Genomic DNA, 18682 nt, shown 5'->3' with positions numbered 1-18682 from the left:
TGCAAAGGTCGTAGGTTCAAATCCCACCTGAGTAATATGCCTGTGATTTTTCTTTCTACTGTCAAAAAGGTCAAATCTTGTTTGTGTATTTGACGCTAGATACACTCCATGTGTCCTTGAGTCACATAACCATATTTGTGTACTTCAAATGGGATAAAAAGCTGTAGGTTCCATGCTTTATGTAATGCTCTTAAAAGAACCCAGTTACACTTACAGGTATCACTAAGAAAGGGGAATGCCTCATGTTTCTGTAAGTGGCTGCTTACTGCGCCGCAGCACCTTATAAACCCTTACAAGGAGATTTCTGGAAATGAATAATAATGAGCGTCTGTAGATGAAGTGATATATAAAAAATAGTTATTTTTATTATTATTATTAACGGGAAGGTACACGTTTAGGAATTGTCAAAAACCAGTCTGCTCACTTGGTGTATCCCATCACAAGCATAAAATAACAAGCCTGTGAAAATTGAGGCTCAATCGGTCATCGAAGTTGCGAGAAAATTATGAAAGAAAAATAAAACCTTGTTGGACGAATTTGTGTGCTTTCACATAAAAATAAAAGACTTCTAGCTAGAAGTCTTTTTATTATTTTAGTGAGAAATTACCTCTTTCTCAAAAACTGCATTTCTTCGTTGTTTCTCACAATGTGTTATACTATCAACAGCTCTCCAGTGCTCATTACCAAGTCAGTTTTTAAGTTAATATTTGTTTTGAGTAACTACCAAACGTGTACCTTCCCTTTAAGTGTCACAGCAGGGATAAAACCCACACTCCAATGACTCGGCTATCAGAACTTGAGTCTGATAACCTTAGTCACTGGGACATAACATCAATCGATCGTCGTAGGCTACTCTGCCTGTTGACTTAAAAACCCTCTGGGGTTAATTTTGGGTGGCATGGTTGGCTTGTGCATAAAGTGCTCGCCTCTCACCAAGGTGACCCCGCCTCTCACCAAGGTGACCCCGGTTCGATTCCCGGCCGGGGCCATATGTGAGTTGAGTTGTGCGTTGGTTCTCTTGTGTGCCACAAGGGTTTTCCATATCATACGGTTTTCCTCCCTCGGGAAAAAAATAAAACGCTTTTGATCTTTGGCTGTGCTCCTTGGTCATAATGGGTTGATGTGGCTGGCAGCCATAGGCGCCCTTGCATGCCAGCTTCTCGAACACGTTGTAGCCGCGTCATTCGCAATTCAGCTCTTAGCTGCGAGTAAGGATGATTAGCCCCCCAAATTATTATTATTATTATATAGCTGGTGCAGGGATGATTTTGCATAGCTGTAGGGTCGACGCAAATAGTTCAGCCACGCTGAGGCTACTCCACCCTGGTGATTCTGTTGATCCAGCGGAGTTTGGGTCTTCCAACGGTGTCCAAGTGAAGTTCCATCAAGCACTGCTGCTGCAAGACCACCCTGGCGTACTACATGGCAAAGCCAAGCAGCTTTTTTTGTTCCATGATTGTGTTGGCAGAGAGACACCACCTGTTGCCGATCAGCGCTTTTAGGGTTTGGTTTATGACATGAAATGACTGGTTGTTTCTCTTATCTCTTTGTTTGAATGTTTAGGTAAAGACCTGCCTACCAGTATTATCCCGTCTATTATTCCATAATGATCAAGATGTATTAGCAGATGCTTGTTGGGCTTTATCGTATCTGTCTGATGGTCCTAATGAGAAGATTCAAGCTGTCATAGACAGTGGAGTATGCAGGAGACTAGTAGAGCTACTCATGTAAGTCATCTCAAACCCACCCACCCCCCACCCCAAAGTAAATGATAACCCTTATCCTACACCATACCACAGACCTGTATGCTCCGTTTTTGAAAGGGCAAGGGCACCCATTAAGGAAATTGTAAGTTTCTACATAGCATTTCAAGGGGCACCAAGGCATTGACCAAGGGGCATGGAGGCAATCGCTTCCTCCGTGAAACATCATACAGCTGGAAATTTATAAGCAATAATTGCTGCTTCAGCAGCTTTATCAAATTGGGCCTTGTATCAAATCTAGAGGAGGTACATAATTTAGGCTATATCCAATTGCCAGCTACGGCTACAACTGTTGCTAATAATGTTGCTAAAGGTCATCTTAGAATGTACTTCAATCCATATGGCCTGTTGGATTGCCCTATCCCGTCCGACCGTAAAAGTAGAAAAATCTTGGTTGCGTTTTTTTAAATATTTTTTTTTTTTTTCATTTTGTTTTTCTCTTTTTTTACTTCCGAATTTTGATTTTATGAATATTTTATGCTTTCAAAATGGTAAATTTGATACAAATATTAGTTTTTGGCCGACTACTAACGGTCGACAGTAATAATTATCCAGTGCAACAGTCGTGGTTTCAACGTTCACAAAAACGCAACGTACAAAATGTAGATCGATTTCCCTCACACGCACGGATATAGGGTGAGCCTGTGTCACATATCAAACCACACGCCCGTTTATCCGACGTCATGCTTTCACAAGGAACCAGTCTAACACTCCATTGAACAGCAGAGGGCACTGTTGCCAGTAATGCCTTTACATGTATATGGTATCGCTCATTTATTGAACGGACGAAAAACACGGTGATTGAAATGACTCTTGGAAATTGTTTTTGAAGGAATTTGCCAAAATAAAGACGCAAAAACAGCAATTGAAGCGAGATGTATAAGATGATTAATACCTTGCTTGCTTGACAACTTGATCTTTCATGAAATGTTTATGCAGTTTTGGGCGTTCTTTGACATCTGGAAAAAGAAAAAAAAAGGAAATAAATCCGACCGACCGACCCAAGCAAAAAATGGGGTGAAAGGGTAATCCAACATATATTTTTTTTTAAGCCTAATGATATAGTGATCTAGCCATACCCGTAGCCAATTTGGACATGGCCTTCCATGTGAGGTACTCATTAAATATTGCATTTTGTTGTTTGGTGAAACAGGAATGCGTCTCAGAGTGTTGTATCTGCTGCCCTCAGAGCTGTAGGAAATATCGTCACAGGAGATGACATTCAAACACAGGTAGGACTTATTATTGGATAACAACTAACTGACAAATTAGGTATTTCACTGCCACAAACTTGTTTAAGTTGATTCCAAAATACAAGTACAGTAGAGAAAGAAAGTGCATTTTACTCATTAATTAAAACAAGATATCATAATGCAAGCTGGTATTAAATCGATGCTGATTATATTGACTGGTCAGACAGTTGGAGGGTTAACTATTGCTTTACTGTGGGTATGTAATTGCAGATAATCCTGAATTGTTCAGCTCTACCGTACCTCATGCACCTACTGAGTAGCCCTAAGGAATCTATTAGGAAAGAAGCTTGCTGGACTATCTCAAATATCACCGCTGGAAATAGACAACAGATACAGGTAAATAGTCAACAACATCGCATAATATTATACACATATTGACTGGCAATGAGGTAACTAGTGTACGTCTATTCCCCCGAGGGACTTTGAGTGTCCGGAAGAGCGACCTATAGGCCCCTCTTCTGGTCACTCACAGTTACCGAATTATGCCAGTCAATATGTGTTTTATAACACAGCTCGGTCATAAATGTGAAATAGGAACAGAAATCTGGAAAAGAAAGGAAGTTTTGTAGTTCCTGTTCATGGTTCAAGTCAAGAGAGGGCGCTGTTACCGGGCACTATTTTCAAAGACTAGTGCCCGCTCGGGAACTAGTTCCCGCAAACACGCGCGCGCGATCACTAGACTATATTAGTTCATCCCACGTGACCGTATTTCAGCCAACAAGAATACAGAACAAGCAAGAGGTGTGTTATAATACTTTATAGAAAGAGGCGTTGTTCAAGTTAATATTTTGTATCCCTAATGCAAATTTCCATCTAAATATAGCCGCTGTTAAAATATAAAGAGGCTGCTTTCCAGTTTCTTTTGGCATTTCGTCAGCAATATTATGGTAAACACCCAGGACAGAAAGAATCAATAATGTTTAATATTTGGACAAATGGAAGAAACACTGATAGTATATGGAACCAGACTGTTTTTCCTTACAGCCGCAGTTTTTCTTTTACTTGCACCAGCAGCCTACCTGCATCTGTATAAATACACCTTATTTCAGGTATTTCTGTGAGCTTTTTTACCGACATGTTCCCGCGGCCTGCTTACTTTTGCACTTCATAGTTTGATATTACTGACACGTGAGGCTTGTACTCGTATAGGAAGAAGAAGAAGAAGCCTCGGTCAGCTTACATTGTGTTTAATGGGAGTACAACAATATAACCCTACTACAGTCGACTCCCGTTATTACGAGCTCGCATATTATGAGGTTCCGGTTAATACGAGTTTTTTGCAGGTCCCGAACTGCCCCATGCGTGTTTCAATGCATTAAAATATGGATTATACGAGCATGGTAGTAGCGAGAACACGGTTATAACAAGAACAATACAAAAACCAACAAAGGAAATACCTGTACAGACTGTAAAGTTATTTGTGGCTTTTAAGACACACAATAGAGGTGTTAACTGGACGCTTCCAATAGCAACACTAATCCGAAACCGGGAGTCACGAGTCGGCAAGCAAGGTTGTTTTACCTGGTATCTCACATTGGCAATGAACCATTTAACATGACACAGGTGTTTACCAATGAAAATCAAGATTCCATTTTTAGTTAACTGCTAGCTGCGACTAGGTGTATTTCATGTGCACACACATGCGTGAGCTATATGACACGGAACAGAAAGATCTTTCCTGGTATCTCGCGTTAGCAATGGACCATCAATCATTTCACTGTTGGTTACCAATGAAAATCCAACTTTTATTTTATTGACTGCTACATGCTGAATTTTTCACAATGTGTGCAATATGCATTGCAGCAGCAAGATTTTCCCTGGTATCTCGCGTTAGCAATGAACCATCAAGCATTGAACGGGTGGTTACCGATGAAAACCAAGACTCTAATTATTGGCAATAAACTGCCTGGGACCAAAGTTTTGCACGGGATCGGAAACTTTACAAAACAGTAACGCAAGTTAAAATCTCACTAATTTTTTAATCACGTAAAATGTAAATTGATTTTAAAATTGAATTTAAAACTAAACTAACTTAATTAATACAGTTTTATTAGCCTAAGTTTGTGCTTGTTTGTGCAGTACATCACACACTACTCTATGCACACAGTAGTCAATTGCAGCTCCGCCATGCATCTGTGTACACACGTGCAGCCATTATGTCACGCACGTACATGTGTTGTGTGCATGCACAATGATGACGTGTGTATCTATATTTAGCGCGCTGCGTTTAAGACGAGGTTCGGATAATACGAGGAAAATGGGCCAGTCTGGCGGACCTCGTATTAACGGGAGTCGACTGTATAGTGTATATTATTTAACGTGTATTTTTCTACGTACAACAGTCCGTCATTGATGCTAATATCATCCCAGCTCTAGTAGATGTTCTTGGAAAAGCTGAATTCAAGACAAGAAAAGAAGCTGCCTGGGCCATCACAAATGCTACCTCTGGTGGTGGCGCTGAACAGATCAGGTAGTTTGTTTTCCTACTTTGTAATCCTACCAACTCCATGATCCATAAGATAAAGTGACCAGAGTTTGAGGCATTTGATTTGGCACAGCCCAACAAACTGGGCCCAGTTTTGTAGCGCTGCTTAACGGTAAGCAAATATTTGTGCTTACTGTAGCAGAAAAATCCTGCTAAGGTGCCAGCGTATTCCACAGGTTAGGCATAATATAAAAAAATGTTAAGTTGGCGTAACCCGACCGACCCTAAAAATACGGCCAACCCTGGATATTTTTTTTTTTTCATGGGAAGAAATTTAATGATTACAATCTTTTTAAATTAGTTATAAATACGTTAAAACCATTTCTGACTGTGTCTCACTGTTGACTGACGCTCCCTGCACGTGGAACTTGCATGACTTGCACAATGTTGCACCATAACTTTCTCTATGGTTGCACCAACGACCAAATGGCACATCAGAAGATTATGCAGGCTCTACAGCAATGTACAGTACATACATGTACATACGGAGGTATTCATTAGATGCACCATTGGTACATGGCTCGGTCGGTACTCTACACGGGCTGCTTTCTTGGAAGTCTGGTTCAGTGCCCGCTAGAGCTACGTATGCGTATGTCTCTAACCCCAGGGGTATGATCGAGCAAAAGAAAATGGCGCGGTGAGATCGTACACCACTGGGAACGAGGTTGGCGTGAGGGCTCTCTACATGAAAAATATGGTAGCCTCGTCCTAGACTGTTGCACGGCGCAGACTAATACATACAATATGACAAAATATTTTGCTATTTATTTTGCATTCAAAAAATTGTTTGTTAGAATATAAATTATTTTAATTATTGTTCCAGCCTTTTACTCAATAAAAAATGATATTAACACTTTCTTAAAATTGCAAGTTATTTTGTGACCCCGGCGATGGCCCCGTGTTTGCATGACGGCACCGTTGTTTACACATATCAACATGGAGCCCGGTTCCGAAGGGTACAGTGTTTCCATCAAGGGAAAATGTGAATCTGCGGTCATTTTTTATCGTTTAAAGCGGATGAATTTAAGTTAACAGCTGAAGGTAAAGGAAGAATTGGGTCATTTTCGTTGCTGGGAGGGGGGGGGGGGGAAATCCATACCGACGGACCCTATTTTTGGGGGCCTGTTACGCCAAAATAACATTTTCTTTATTTTAATGCCTTATGTTCACCATGGATTTACATTGTGATGTCAATTATTTTTGTGTAGTCAATACCGGGAGGTTAGCATGCCTTGTTGTGTGTTTACGGTTAGCAGGGCTAAGAAATTGGGCCCTGTTCTTTGCAAGGGTTCAGGTGTAGCAGTTTAGTAATTTGCATCAGGAGTTAACACATTGAAAACGGCTTTACCCATTCATTGAAAGTCAGTACCCATAGATATCCAAACACTCCAAAGTCCTTCAAAATCCTTCCCATGGTTTTGTCTGATTTTTGGAGATACTGTACTTCCAAACGTCCCCACCCACTCAAGTGGCAAACAAGTGTTGCTAGTGTTTTTGAGGTACCATAGAGTGAAGTACTCTAAAGGGTTGTGGAGTAACTCTAGCTAATGAAAATGGGGTTAATGTTAAGAGATAATAATAATAACTGACATTTATATGAGCAGTGGGGGGGCCGTGACCCCCTTTTCTTCGCAGCAAACTTTTTTTCAGGCTCTGAGGGAAAGAGTCATGGCATCCCTGAAAGATTAGAGTGTCAAAATCTTGCAAATAGATTGATTTGTTTGGTTCTAGATTTATTGTTGAACACAACTGCATTCCACCGCTGTGTGATCTACTGACAGTGATGGATCCCAAGATTGTGCAGGTAGCCTTGAATGGTCTGGATAATATCTTAAAGCTTGGTGAGCAAGATGCCAAGACTATGGGAGCACAGAACCAATATGCTCTTATTGTTGAGCAGTGTGGAGGTAAGGTCATTCTTCAGTTCTTTACTAAATTAGGTATTTAGCCCTGTTCGCATTGGACTTAATTTGGCTAAACTAACCGAGCCAATGGGTAACTTACCAATTTTAAGTCCAATGCGAACAGCCCAGGAAGTTTTCCTCCCAGGTAACTTACCTGACCCGAATGGCTAGTTTAACCGAGCCAAAGGTGCCCGGTTAAATTGACCAGGTTAGTTTAATCGAGCCGAAAAGTCCAATGCGAACGCGATCAGGGTAAAAGCCGTCCCAGTAAAAAGCCACATCCGGTCCCCGATCTACCTGCAGCCACCTGATTGTGTGATGACGCATCGTACATCGTGCATTGTGTACATGGACGGAAGCTCGGTTGCACTCAATGCATTCTCGCTGTCATGCACCCCTGTCAAAGGTCACTGCGATAGCGCCCTCTTGCATTTTTCTTAAGTTAGTCGATATGTGTTTTACCGACCGTGTCGGTTAGTTTACCCACGTCAATAATCCAAGTGCGGACGCTGGTAAGTTTCCCCTTTTGGAATGTTAACCACTGTCTCGGTAAAACGTTAGTCCAATGCGAACACGGCTTTAGCGTGTTTACTACTGTGGCTGTACTGAATATTGATTGGCGGCACATTGCGCCACAGCATCTTGTAAACCATTACCTGGTGCTATGTAAAAAGGAGTTGCTGAAGTGCAATCAGGGGGAAATCTGTGCTAGGCAGCACAGTGTATTTTGCTCAGAGTGCTGGGTTGTTAGTTCTTAGCGGCCTGCCTAGCACCAACCACCATGGTTACAACACTGCAGTGTTGTGTTGTGTTGTAGCTAGACCAATTTTAGTTGTGGGTTCTAAATCCAATTTAGTCCACCAACCCCCATCGTGACTGCAACACTGCTCATGAGCAGTTTTGGGGATTACCATTGTGATATTTCACCTTCAACTCTTGTCTAATTTCTTCGCCAGGCATTGATAAGATAGAGTTCCTACAATCGCATGAGAATCAAGATATCTACCAGAAGGCCTTTGATATCATTGATCGTTACTTCAGTAGTGGAGAAGAAGACACCAAACTGGCCCCTAAGATTGATGAGAATGCTCAAGTCTTTGAATTTGCTGCTCAAGAGAACATTGATGACTTCCAGTTTTGAAGAGACACGGAGACGCCTTAAGTCACGAGTGGCGCTGAATGATTTATGAGATGGGGTAATGTATAAGCTGAACTGTGTACGATGGAGTTGTGAAAAGCAGATTTATCCTCCAATGTTAATTCTATGGACATATTTTGAGCTCTCTGTTCAGCAGAAAGTCCCAGCAAACAGTTCCTCCCTAACTCCTGCCTCGGCACTATTTCATAAAGCTGCCAAGTTTCATAAGCACAGACAAATCTTACTTGGCAGAAACAAGTTGCCAACCATGCAGTGTTAACTGCTGCTCACTAAAATCCCCTGCCTAAGATCTGCTTAGGAAATGATTGACAAGTAACTTGAACCATGCCGCAGCTTTATAAAATAAGTGTCATCGAAAACACAATCATTCCCCCCCCCCCCCATGTTTAGCCGGTTTGTATCCCGCATGCGAGAGAGTTCTGTGTTGATTACATCATGGAGGTAACTAGTTGGTGACTCCATATGTAGGCCATTTCCAACTTATCATTGATGGGTAAATGTGATGAAAACCAGAAGAAAATGTGAAAGCTTGGTGTTGATAGGTACAAGTATGATAGCTAGACCTCTCAAGTTGTCGGCCCAGCTGGTGTATCAACAAGTATAACTAGCTTAAAGTCCCAAGGGAAGGAGATTGTATGTGAGATTAGTGCATTGGAGATAGAGTTGTATGTGAGTGTATTGTGTGGTGATTTCTATCTGTTTGAAAGACAATAATAAGATATAATTCAATACTAAGCATCCTTTCTTTCATCTTGCTCTCCCCAAATAAGAACAATTAAAAGTACATCTGAATGGTTTTTAATGAGCTTCACCAGATTTTTACTATAATTAAAAAACTTCATTTTACTGAGGAGAACTATTTGAAATGAAGGATGATGGTTTTAGAAATTCCACCAATAAATCTGATTTGGTTTTTTGTGTGCGTTATCGTGACTTAAAACCTTTGAAATAATAAGAAACAATGATTCACAAAATGCTGCTGTATAAGCCATCTTCGGATTTCTTCCTTTATGCATAACAGAAAAATTAAAATCTTAAAGAAATATATAAAAAGAATGGAAGTGGTGAAGATTTTGCTACAAAATATTAAGAATTGAAATATGTGATAAGGGAGATGTTATAAAAAAGTAGGGGGTGCAACATGGGTGTAAGCAGAGCCATTTATTGACAGGGTTGCAACAACTTAAGATTAAATGCCATTTTCGGACCCCCCCCCCCCCAAAAAAAAAATATATAAATAAATAAAAATAAAAAAACAGTACCGAAAGTGGCGTCCAGCATTCATGTGCTGCAACTCTCTCAATACAAAGCTCTGGGTTTTAGGTAAATTTCATGGAAAGTATGACACCTGTCATTCAATCAATTTAGAACAATAGTGGTTAAGTGTACATATGCAGAGAACCAGTCCCAGGAAATGACGTTGCATAGTATTTTGGCTGGTAACCTTTTGCCTGGCCCATTTCCGGGTATGCTCTTGTAACGCAACAAAGGTTTGGTTTACAAATCAGAGGAATCCGTTTGATGCTTTTAGTCTGCCTTAATATCAAACTCAATTACTGCTGTTTTTGAATGATTCATATACATTGTAACTACAATTAAAATAAAATAAAATAAAATTGCAATTACGACTAACACCCTCATTTAACCCTCCTACTATTGGTACCATTATTCAATCTGTCTTATGTTGATAGCTGATCATGGTTTCATGTAAATGGTTGTGGAATCAATGAAGCACAATTAAATATACCATGTTGTACCTACCTTATAAAGGCACTGGACACTATTGGTAATTACTCAAAATAATTGTTATCATAAAAACTTACTTGGTAAAGAGCAATATGGGGAGCTGTTGATAGTATAAAACATTTTGAGAAACGGCTCCCTCTGAAGTAACATAGTTTTTGAGAAAGAGGTAATTTTTGACTCAAATATTAAGATACTTCAGGCCTTAAGTTTTTTTTTTTTAAGATCTAAAACCGCACAAATTTGTGCAACAAGTGTTTGGGATACGCCAATTAAGAATACTGGTCTTTGACAATTACCAAAGGTGTCCAGTGCCTTAAAAAAAAAATATAAAATTTAAAAAATAAATAACAAAAAAATTAAAAATACTAAATGATGAATATTCAACAGTGTGTGATGTGGGAAGTCTGATGGAGAATTTTTTATGATGCGGGTCAAACCAGCTTTTTTGAGCGATGTATGTTTTTGTATGTGTGTGTTAAATACTGTAAAACAGTGTGTTGTGCATTATACATGTATGTAGAACAAAATATGAACTCAGTAAGGAAAATGTTGATTGCCTAAAGTAAGGCAATTTAGTTTCTCTACCAGGGATGTATATTGCCCTTATGAGACAAGGGAGTTATATTGCCCTGGTTGTCTGGTTTTACACAGAGGGCATGTAGAGCACCCAAGGATGATGTACATGTGTATTTAATGCCCCAATGAGTCGATGTTACAAGGATGTTACATTGCCCTGTCTGGGTTTTCACTACAGGCATGTAGTACACCAAAGGATGTATATTGCCTTAAGGAGACGAGGATGTTATATTGCCCTTCTAGTCTAGGTTTACTCAAAGGGCTCGTAGAACACCCTAGGATGTGTGTATTGCACTAAGGACTCAGTGTTACAAGGAAACATATTGTTGCGTTGGTTGTCTGGGTAACTCAGAGGGCACGTAGCATACAAAAGGATGTGCAGTATATTGCCCTAAGGAGTTATATTGCCCTGGTTATCAGACTGTACACATACTTAAGGCAATAATGGCACACCCATTGCCCTGAAGAGTCAACAGTCTGCTGTGAAGTACATGTAATATTTACCTCATGTTTTACCTGAGGATACATTGTACATAATGCTCTGAGAGACCACCATATGAGGGATTTTTTTTTATCCAAGGCACATGTAGTCGATGTTTACCAGTGAGCTTACTGTATATTGACTGAAATGTTAGCTAGTCTTCAGGCAATATTAATTCAGTGCACTTTTGTTGTCTGCTTGTCCTAGTGGTAGACTACAATTGTATGTAATACTGGCTTTTCATTTGCCTTATTGTTCTGTCTCTGTGATGTATGTGGTAAACTAATGGGATGAAATATTGTAAAACCTTCCTACTTTTATACAATGTGCCAATAAGTAGATTTTACCATTTATTTCTGTAATGGTTTTAAACAACTTTGTACAGAACTATAGACCGTGCAAGTCTCACGCATATTCAAAAGATTCTGGACCATGTTTTGAAGGAGAGCAAACTTGCACACTTTAACGGGTCCCGATGTTCGAATACCAGCAAGACTTGCACAATGTGAAGTCTATTGTGATCAGTAACCACAAAGTTGCAGGCTGCTTAAGCTTTTTTCAGGAAAAACCCTGGATGAACTGATCAGACAGTAGGGGGGTTTTAAAGTACATGTTTCTCTCGTCATAGAGTCAATATACAAGAACAACTAAGCAGGGAACCAGTCATAACCTATTATACAGTTCATGTTATTTTGGCTGGTAACTTGATTCTGCTAAGCACAACTCATCTTTGCTTAGCAAGTTGAGGCTCTATCATGTATACACAGTGGATCTATTTTTAATTTCACCTCAGTTCTTAAATCTGCTCGGAAAAAAAGTGAATTGCCTTGGATTAGTAATTATATATCTCTCCCTTTTACCATTCCTGTATGTTTCCCTTTCAAAACTAAGTTGATTTTACTGCCAGGAAGAGTTGCTTAACCCTCTAAAAGAAATACAGTATTCAGTGTAAATAATACATTTGTTTTTGTTCTGTGAAGCTTGGTAAACTATTACACAATATTGTATAGTGTAGTGTAAAACACAGATCACAAAACTGTCCCCTAAACTGAAAAGACATTGGCTAACTTGTTCTTTAGGTACATTAATCCTGTGTTACATGAAAAATGAAAAGACAAGCCCCGTTGTCCTAGCCTCATTAATGAAAAGCATCAAAGTGTAATGTGACATGCACATTAAACTAAATAGTTTTGCATTGCGAGCATGGAGGGTAAGGCTTTATGGTTTGTGAAAGAAATTCATTTTGTTGCCATTTCTTTTACATTTATTGTTATTTTACCATTAGAAAATGTCATCAAATGTCAATCCTTTTTTCCTAAACTTTTTCCGGCTTTGCAATACTTTTCAAATGGGCTGAGACTAAGTACACTGTACAGTGAAACAGATACTTCTTTTTAAAAAGGCATCAAATATTTATTAAATTTCTACTCTGATTTTACTTTGTGGCTAGATGACTATTGTGTTGTCAATAAACTTTATTGCCAAACCATGATTTTGATACTTTGCAATGATGCTCTCACATTTGAAGAAACCCACATAAATAATGTATTGACCTTGAATTTGACATTGATGTTACACTTTAGTGTTGGTGGATGGTTACACCTTTCAAAAAGCTTTTCTTTTGATGTGAATGATGGAAATATTGATTAATTTATCCATTTTCTTGATGCCTGCTGATCTTAAAATACTATAACACAATAAATCTATCAAGCTTTTTCGTAGTTTGACTTGTTTTACAGTTGATACCCTGAAATATTTTATCTTGTTGCTAAGGCCCTTTTCACAACCACTGTTGTGGATTGAGCTCAGACTTAGATTCAGGCTCAGACTTGGGCTCCGACTGAGGCACCAGCTATACATGTAGCTTAGTCAAAGCCCAAGTCTGGTTCAGTCTCCAGAGCTTACGCCCCGGCTTAGGCTCCAGCTATACCTGTAGCTTACTCAAAGCCCAAGTCTGGCTCAGTCTCCAGCCTTGGCTTAGATTAAGACTCCAGCTTTCGCCCCGGCTTAGGCTCCAGCTTTACATGTAGCTTAGTCAAAGCCCAAGTCTGGCTCAGTCTCCAGCCTTGGCTTAGATTAAGACTCCAGCTTACGCCCCGGCTTAGGTTCCAGCTGAGGCCTGTTACTCTTTTTGAGGCTCTTTTTGAGAGCTTTGTGGTTTGTTTTACACCTAAAAGAAACACTCTCGTAATACTTTTTTTGGAAACTGTCAATTGATTCTATTTATGTTTAGTCTATTAAGTTGCTGTCAACTGGTATACTGCTTTCAGCAAGAGTCTATGCTAGACATTTGACCGATTGATGCTGATTACCAGCTAGTACAATTGATGTACATAAATATAGTTTAACCAAAATACAAGTCAATCTGAGGTAATTTTCCAGTGTTTTGCCGACTTTCATCTGAGTAACAAGGCATGACATCAGACCTGTTTGGGTAATTCTTGTTATTAAACTCAATCTATGTCCTTCATTGTTTTGGGGGCTCATAATTCATTGTACATTTGTCCAAGTTATTGATTTAGTTGTTGATAGCTTGCTTTTATCACCTGATTATTTTGCCCTGTTTGACAACAATAAATGTGGATGAATTGTTGCTTAGCATTGTAGACCACAGAGAGCATCTTACTTGAATCTACAGGCAAGTTCGAGTGTGCACTATGGTTAACTAAAAGGTTGACTATTCTGACTCGAACCCAGATTGGTCGACCATTGGTTGACTACTGTGGTCGACTGATTGAAACCAGCCTCGGGACCATGATTTATTCTGTGGTCATGATAGAACTTGTGTTTGTTTGACAGTGAGTAGGTAAAGCATTGAGTAGCCAGGTTGGTTTATGGTGAAGTAGAGTTATTTTAAGTTGGATTTAAACACTTGTTGTCAAACATCCATGTTCATACTAACATGTAGTGTAAATGTAATAACTGTAATATAGTAAGTGCAAACAAAAACACATCAAAACTTGTATAAAAAAATGCAAACATACCTTCAAGTAAATATATAAAAACATGTCTGAAAATATATACATTATTATATCATATACATGTGTTAAAATAAACACAAACAAAGTACTTGATTATATTGTACATACTTAATGTAAACATTTCATGCAAAATTACATAAATTTATTTTTTACAAGAAAACAACTGACATGCATTTAACTCTCTTAAAACAATAAAACAAGTGCAAGATATTAAAAGATTTATTTGAAAATATTAACACATTTCAAGCACATTTTATTGCCATTAATACATTTTGTACTAATAATAAAATAACATTCTTAAAAACACACGTAACATAAAATATTTAACATTTTTTGTAAATCTGGGCCAGGAAACAGTTTTTGACTCATTCTATGAAATCTGGTTGTTTTTTCCTATGCAAATTTAGTTATTTCGAATCTCTGAGCTGTCGCTGTGACGTTTACCATGTTTGATTTATAAAGATTCTACTTGTTCATTTAATAATTACTTTTACCTCAACATTTTCAGTTTTGTTTCTTAATTCTTCAGCTCAGGAAAATTCAAACAATAAAACTATTTTGACTAGAAACTAAAAGTTATTTATTGTTTCCTATAATGTGTACAACAGTATGTGGACTGAATCACACAGTCACAATGTATTTTCATGTGTTTTTTTATATGTATTTTTTTCAAATTGAACAATCTGCCGCCATCTGTTGTCTGAATTCCTGACTGCAGTACCAATGATGAATACTGAATTGCATCATATTAAAAGTGCCAGACTATTCTGCCCCACAGACAGTCTTAATTTTGGTTTAATTGATTTGAGAGTTGATTGCAAATTTATGATCAATCTCCATCAGACATGAAACAGTTAAATTTATCACAAAATACTAACACGCATGCACTGCAAATTGTAATTCAAAAGGTGCTCATTTTTTTAAAGGAAATCAGCAAAAAAAATTCCTTTTTGTTTGGTAAAACAGGCAGCTGCAGTTTCAACATATTTGTTTTCTACATATTTTTCAAACATTACCAGCAGTTCTTGGTGATTTGCTGTTAAGTTAAAAAGTGTCAACTACACACCAATAAGCTTTCTAGTTTCTTTTGGATTATGCCAACACATTTCTCCTTTATTTGGTTTATGCAAACAATATTAGCTTCACTCAGCGATATGTTAACACAAATTTTACAAACTGCACACTGATAAACTAATAAATATAACATTGTCTCAGAATACTTTAGGCATAGGTTTGACAAAACCAAATTATGTAATGCCTTGTGCCAAATGTAGTCATCCCATGTTAAGTAGTTGTTGATATTACTGCACATGAGTTCAAGAGTCATGATTGGTATTGCAAATATGTTAGTGACATGAAGCTTTCAGTGGCAAACAAGTACACACATATAGCAACATCTCATTCAAAACAAATTACTGCAATGTGTTGTTCTGAGCTTTTTTTTTGGGGGGGGAGGGTGATAATGAGTTGATAAAATTTGGTGACAGTTACACATATTTAGGAAACACATCAATATTTAAATTTGTTTAAAACAGTTTTTTTACAGTTTACATCTGACAGCAGATCATTTGCCACATTTTTACGAAGTGTTTTGAAATTGAAAGTTCAAATAGTGGATAAATTAAATACTTTTTGGTTGACTTCAATAATTCTTATTATAATTCTTGAGCAACAGAAATTTTGCCAACTTGTTAAACTGAGCTGTAAAAAAAACTATGCAACAATTTTAAGGAAAAAGTATGCTCAGATAAAAAATAATTCCAAATACGAGAGCAGATTGTTCTGTTATATTTCCAATTTTTCCCAAAGTTTTGATGTGCAATCTTTTTATTTGACAAACTTTTTCATTTATTAAAAAAAATCAGTTATCTTTTTGATGTGTTTAAATTCTAAATTGCTTAACTAAACAAAGCAAAGCTGTATTTAGGTTAAGTTATTTAAAAACAATTTAAAAATGAATATCCCTAATTGACGAAATCAAGTGGATGACGTTGAATCAATATGAATAGTTGGTGAAAACCTTCACTCTGCAATTCTTTTTCAAGCTGCCTTTTCAAATTCCAAGGATGCAAAACTGAACCTAAAATAACAAAGACCTCTGAAAAAAATGAGAGTTTCCTTTTTATTTGTCTACTTGTTTAATAAAATCATTCCATATTTTGGCTTTATCAAGGACTAAAACAGTAACTAATGATTAGAATGTCTTTCTGCAAGTTTTTTTAGAGCTATTTGATTCAAGGCATAAGGAATGCAGGCAAATAATATCTATCAAATCAATTTCTTTTTGATCCATTTTATTTATTTTTTTGTTTGGGTTGGGCTTTTATTTTAATTTTGTAAAAGATGAGATTTGATATGTTCATTGTGCTTCCATTTTTAAACTTGATTTTTTTTTTCTCCAAAACCACCTAACACTACTTTTTGCTGAAGGATTACTGTTTTGATATGTCATAACTTGTGTAAACTATTTACCACTGAAAACCAAGCTGCCAAATGTTTTATATTTGGACAGTTAAACCATCTATAGAGTTAAAACAAATCTCTAAGACCAACTAAAACAAAATACCAGTTCATCGTCCATGTTTTTCAAAAAAGAGGTCGAGGGCCTTTTTATTTTTTGTTTTTTATTTCTTTCAAAGATGGCCGCCAATTTGTTTAATTCAAACTGGCCACCAATTCTTCAGTTTAAAGTCACCATTTACTTTATTAAAGGCAGTGAACACTATTGGTAATTGTCAAAGACTAGCCTTCACAGTTGGTGTATCTCAACATATGCATAAAATAACAAACCTGTGAAAATTTAAGCTCAATCGGTCATCGAATTTGCGAGATAATAATGAAAGATAAAAACACCCTTGTCACACGAAGTTGTGTGCTTTCAGAAGATTGATTTCGAGACCTCAAATTCTGAATTTGAGGTCTCAAATTCGTGGAAAATTACTTCTTTCTTGAAAACTGTGACACTTCAGAGGCAGCCATTTCTCACATTGTTTTATACCATCAACCTCTCCCCTTTACTCATTGCCAAGTGAGGTTTTACGCTAATAATTATTTTGAGTAATTACCAATAGTGTCCACTGCCTTTAAGTTACAAGTTCTTAAAGGCAGTGGACACTATTGGTAATTGCTCAAAATAATTAATATCATTAAACCTCTCTTGGTTACGAGTAATGGAGAGAGGTTGATTGTATAAACCATTGTGAGAAACAGCTCCCTCTGAAGTGACGTAGTTTTTGAGAAAGAAGTAATTTTCCATGAATTTGATTTCGAGACCTCAGATTCAGAATTTGAGGTCTCGAAATCAATCTTCTGAAAGCACACAACTTCGTGTGACCATGAGGCGACAAAGATGTTTTTTCTTTCATTAATATCTCGCAACTTCGAAGACAATTAACAATAGTGTCCAGTGTCTTTAAAAGATAAGTACTTTTATGGGAAATACACAGAAAATTTGTCTTTTTGAAAGAACAAAATAGTTAAAAAAAAAGGATGTGACCTCAAAAAAGGATGAGGGAGGGGAATGCTGCTGTGCGTTGTTCAGTGGAGGGCGCGTTTTAGGCGACGCGGCGTTTACACATAAACTTATTGCCCACCAACATGGTGAGCGTGGCACAGTCGCCGCGTGTGACGTACGTGCAAGATGTCTATATGCGCATTCCACAGCTGTCCGCTCAGTGTTTTTCCACATTAAATGAAGCTGCCTTCCAAATATGGCAAGTAGCAATTTGATTAGCTATTGAGGACAAGCACTGAATCCCATACAAGGAAATTGACAATTGACATCTTATCAAATATTGCTTGTTATTACACAAATGCAGAAAGATTACTAGTTTACTAAAGGATAGAGCGACAAACAAGTCTTATAATTTTATAGAAATGTTCCTCAGGACGCAAACTGGTCTTTCAACTGCAATTTCAACAACTTGAAGTCATCAACGCTTTTCATTCATGCTTTTCACATGGCAGTTTGCTGATTTGGTTTTTATTTGGGTTTCTTAGTTCCTTGGAATTACTGGGTGGGGGTGGAACCATCTTGACACAAATTAATATTATTTAATATTTGCATCAAGTAGTAAGAAACAATCAATCTTAATGTCAGATTTATGTATCAATATTCAAAACACACACACACCCCATCAACACACACACACGCATACCCATCAACAATTGTTTCCTGGAGTAGAATTTGACTCATATTGGTGCACATGTTATGATTTATTGTAATTAAGATTACACCACCGGCATATTTTAATTTTTTCTTTCAGAGGTTGATCTGTCATGCATGCAATATTCCATCTTTCTTGCAAAAGTATATAGTTCCTTAAAGCCATTAT

The 18682-nt window shown here is 37.7% G+C and overlaps 1 protein-coding gene across 1 annotated transcript in view; it reads left to right on the top strand.

Annotated features, from left to right (window-relative positions):
• LOC139947446 (importin subunit alpha-7-like) overlaps window positions 1–17429 on the top strand; it is a 38102-nt gene extending 20673 nt beyond the window's left edge. The window contains exons 9-14 of the mRNA XM_071945354.1: window positions 1564–1727; window positions 2917–2995; window positions 3227–3352; window positions 5359–5486; window positions 7233–7408; window positions 8362–17429. Coding sequence (XP_071801455.1) covers window positions 1564–1727; window positions 2917–2995; window positions 3227–3352; window positions 5359–5486; window positions 7233–7408; window positions 8362–8546 — 858 coding nt within the window. The 3' untranslated portion in view covers window positions 8547–17429. The remainder of the gene's footprint in view (window positions 1–1563; window positions 1728–2916; window positions 2996–3226; window positions 3353–5358; window positions 5487–7232; window positions 7409–8361) is intronic.
• The last annotated feature ends 1253 nt before the right edge of the window (window positions 17430–18682 follow it).

Source organism: Asterias amurensis, chromosome 14, assembly GCF_032118995.1.
Source record: "Asterias amurensis chromosome 14, ASM3211899v1".
Taxonomy (NCBI): Eukaryota; Metazoa; Echinodermata; class Asteroidea; order Forcipulatida; family Asteriidae; genus Asterias; species Asterias amurensis.
The sequence above is the reverse complement of the archived record's forward strand: the minus strand, read 5'-3'. Positions and strand labels throughout refer to the sequence as shown.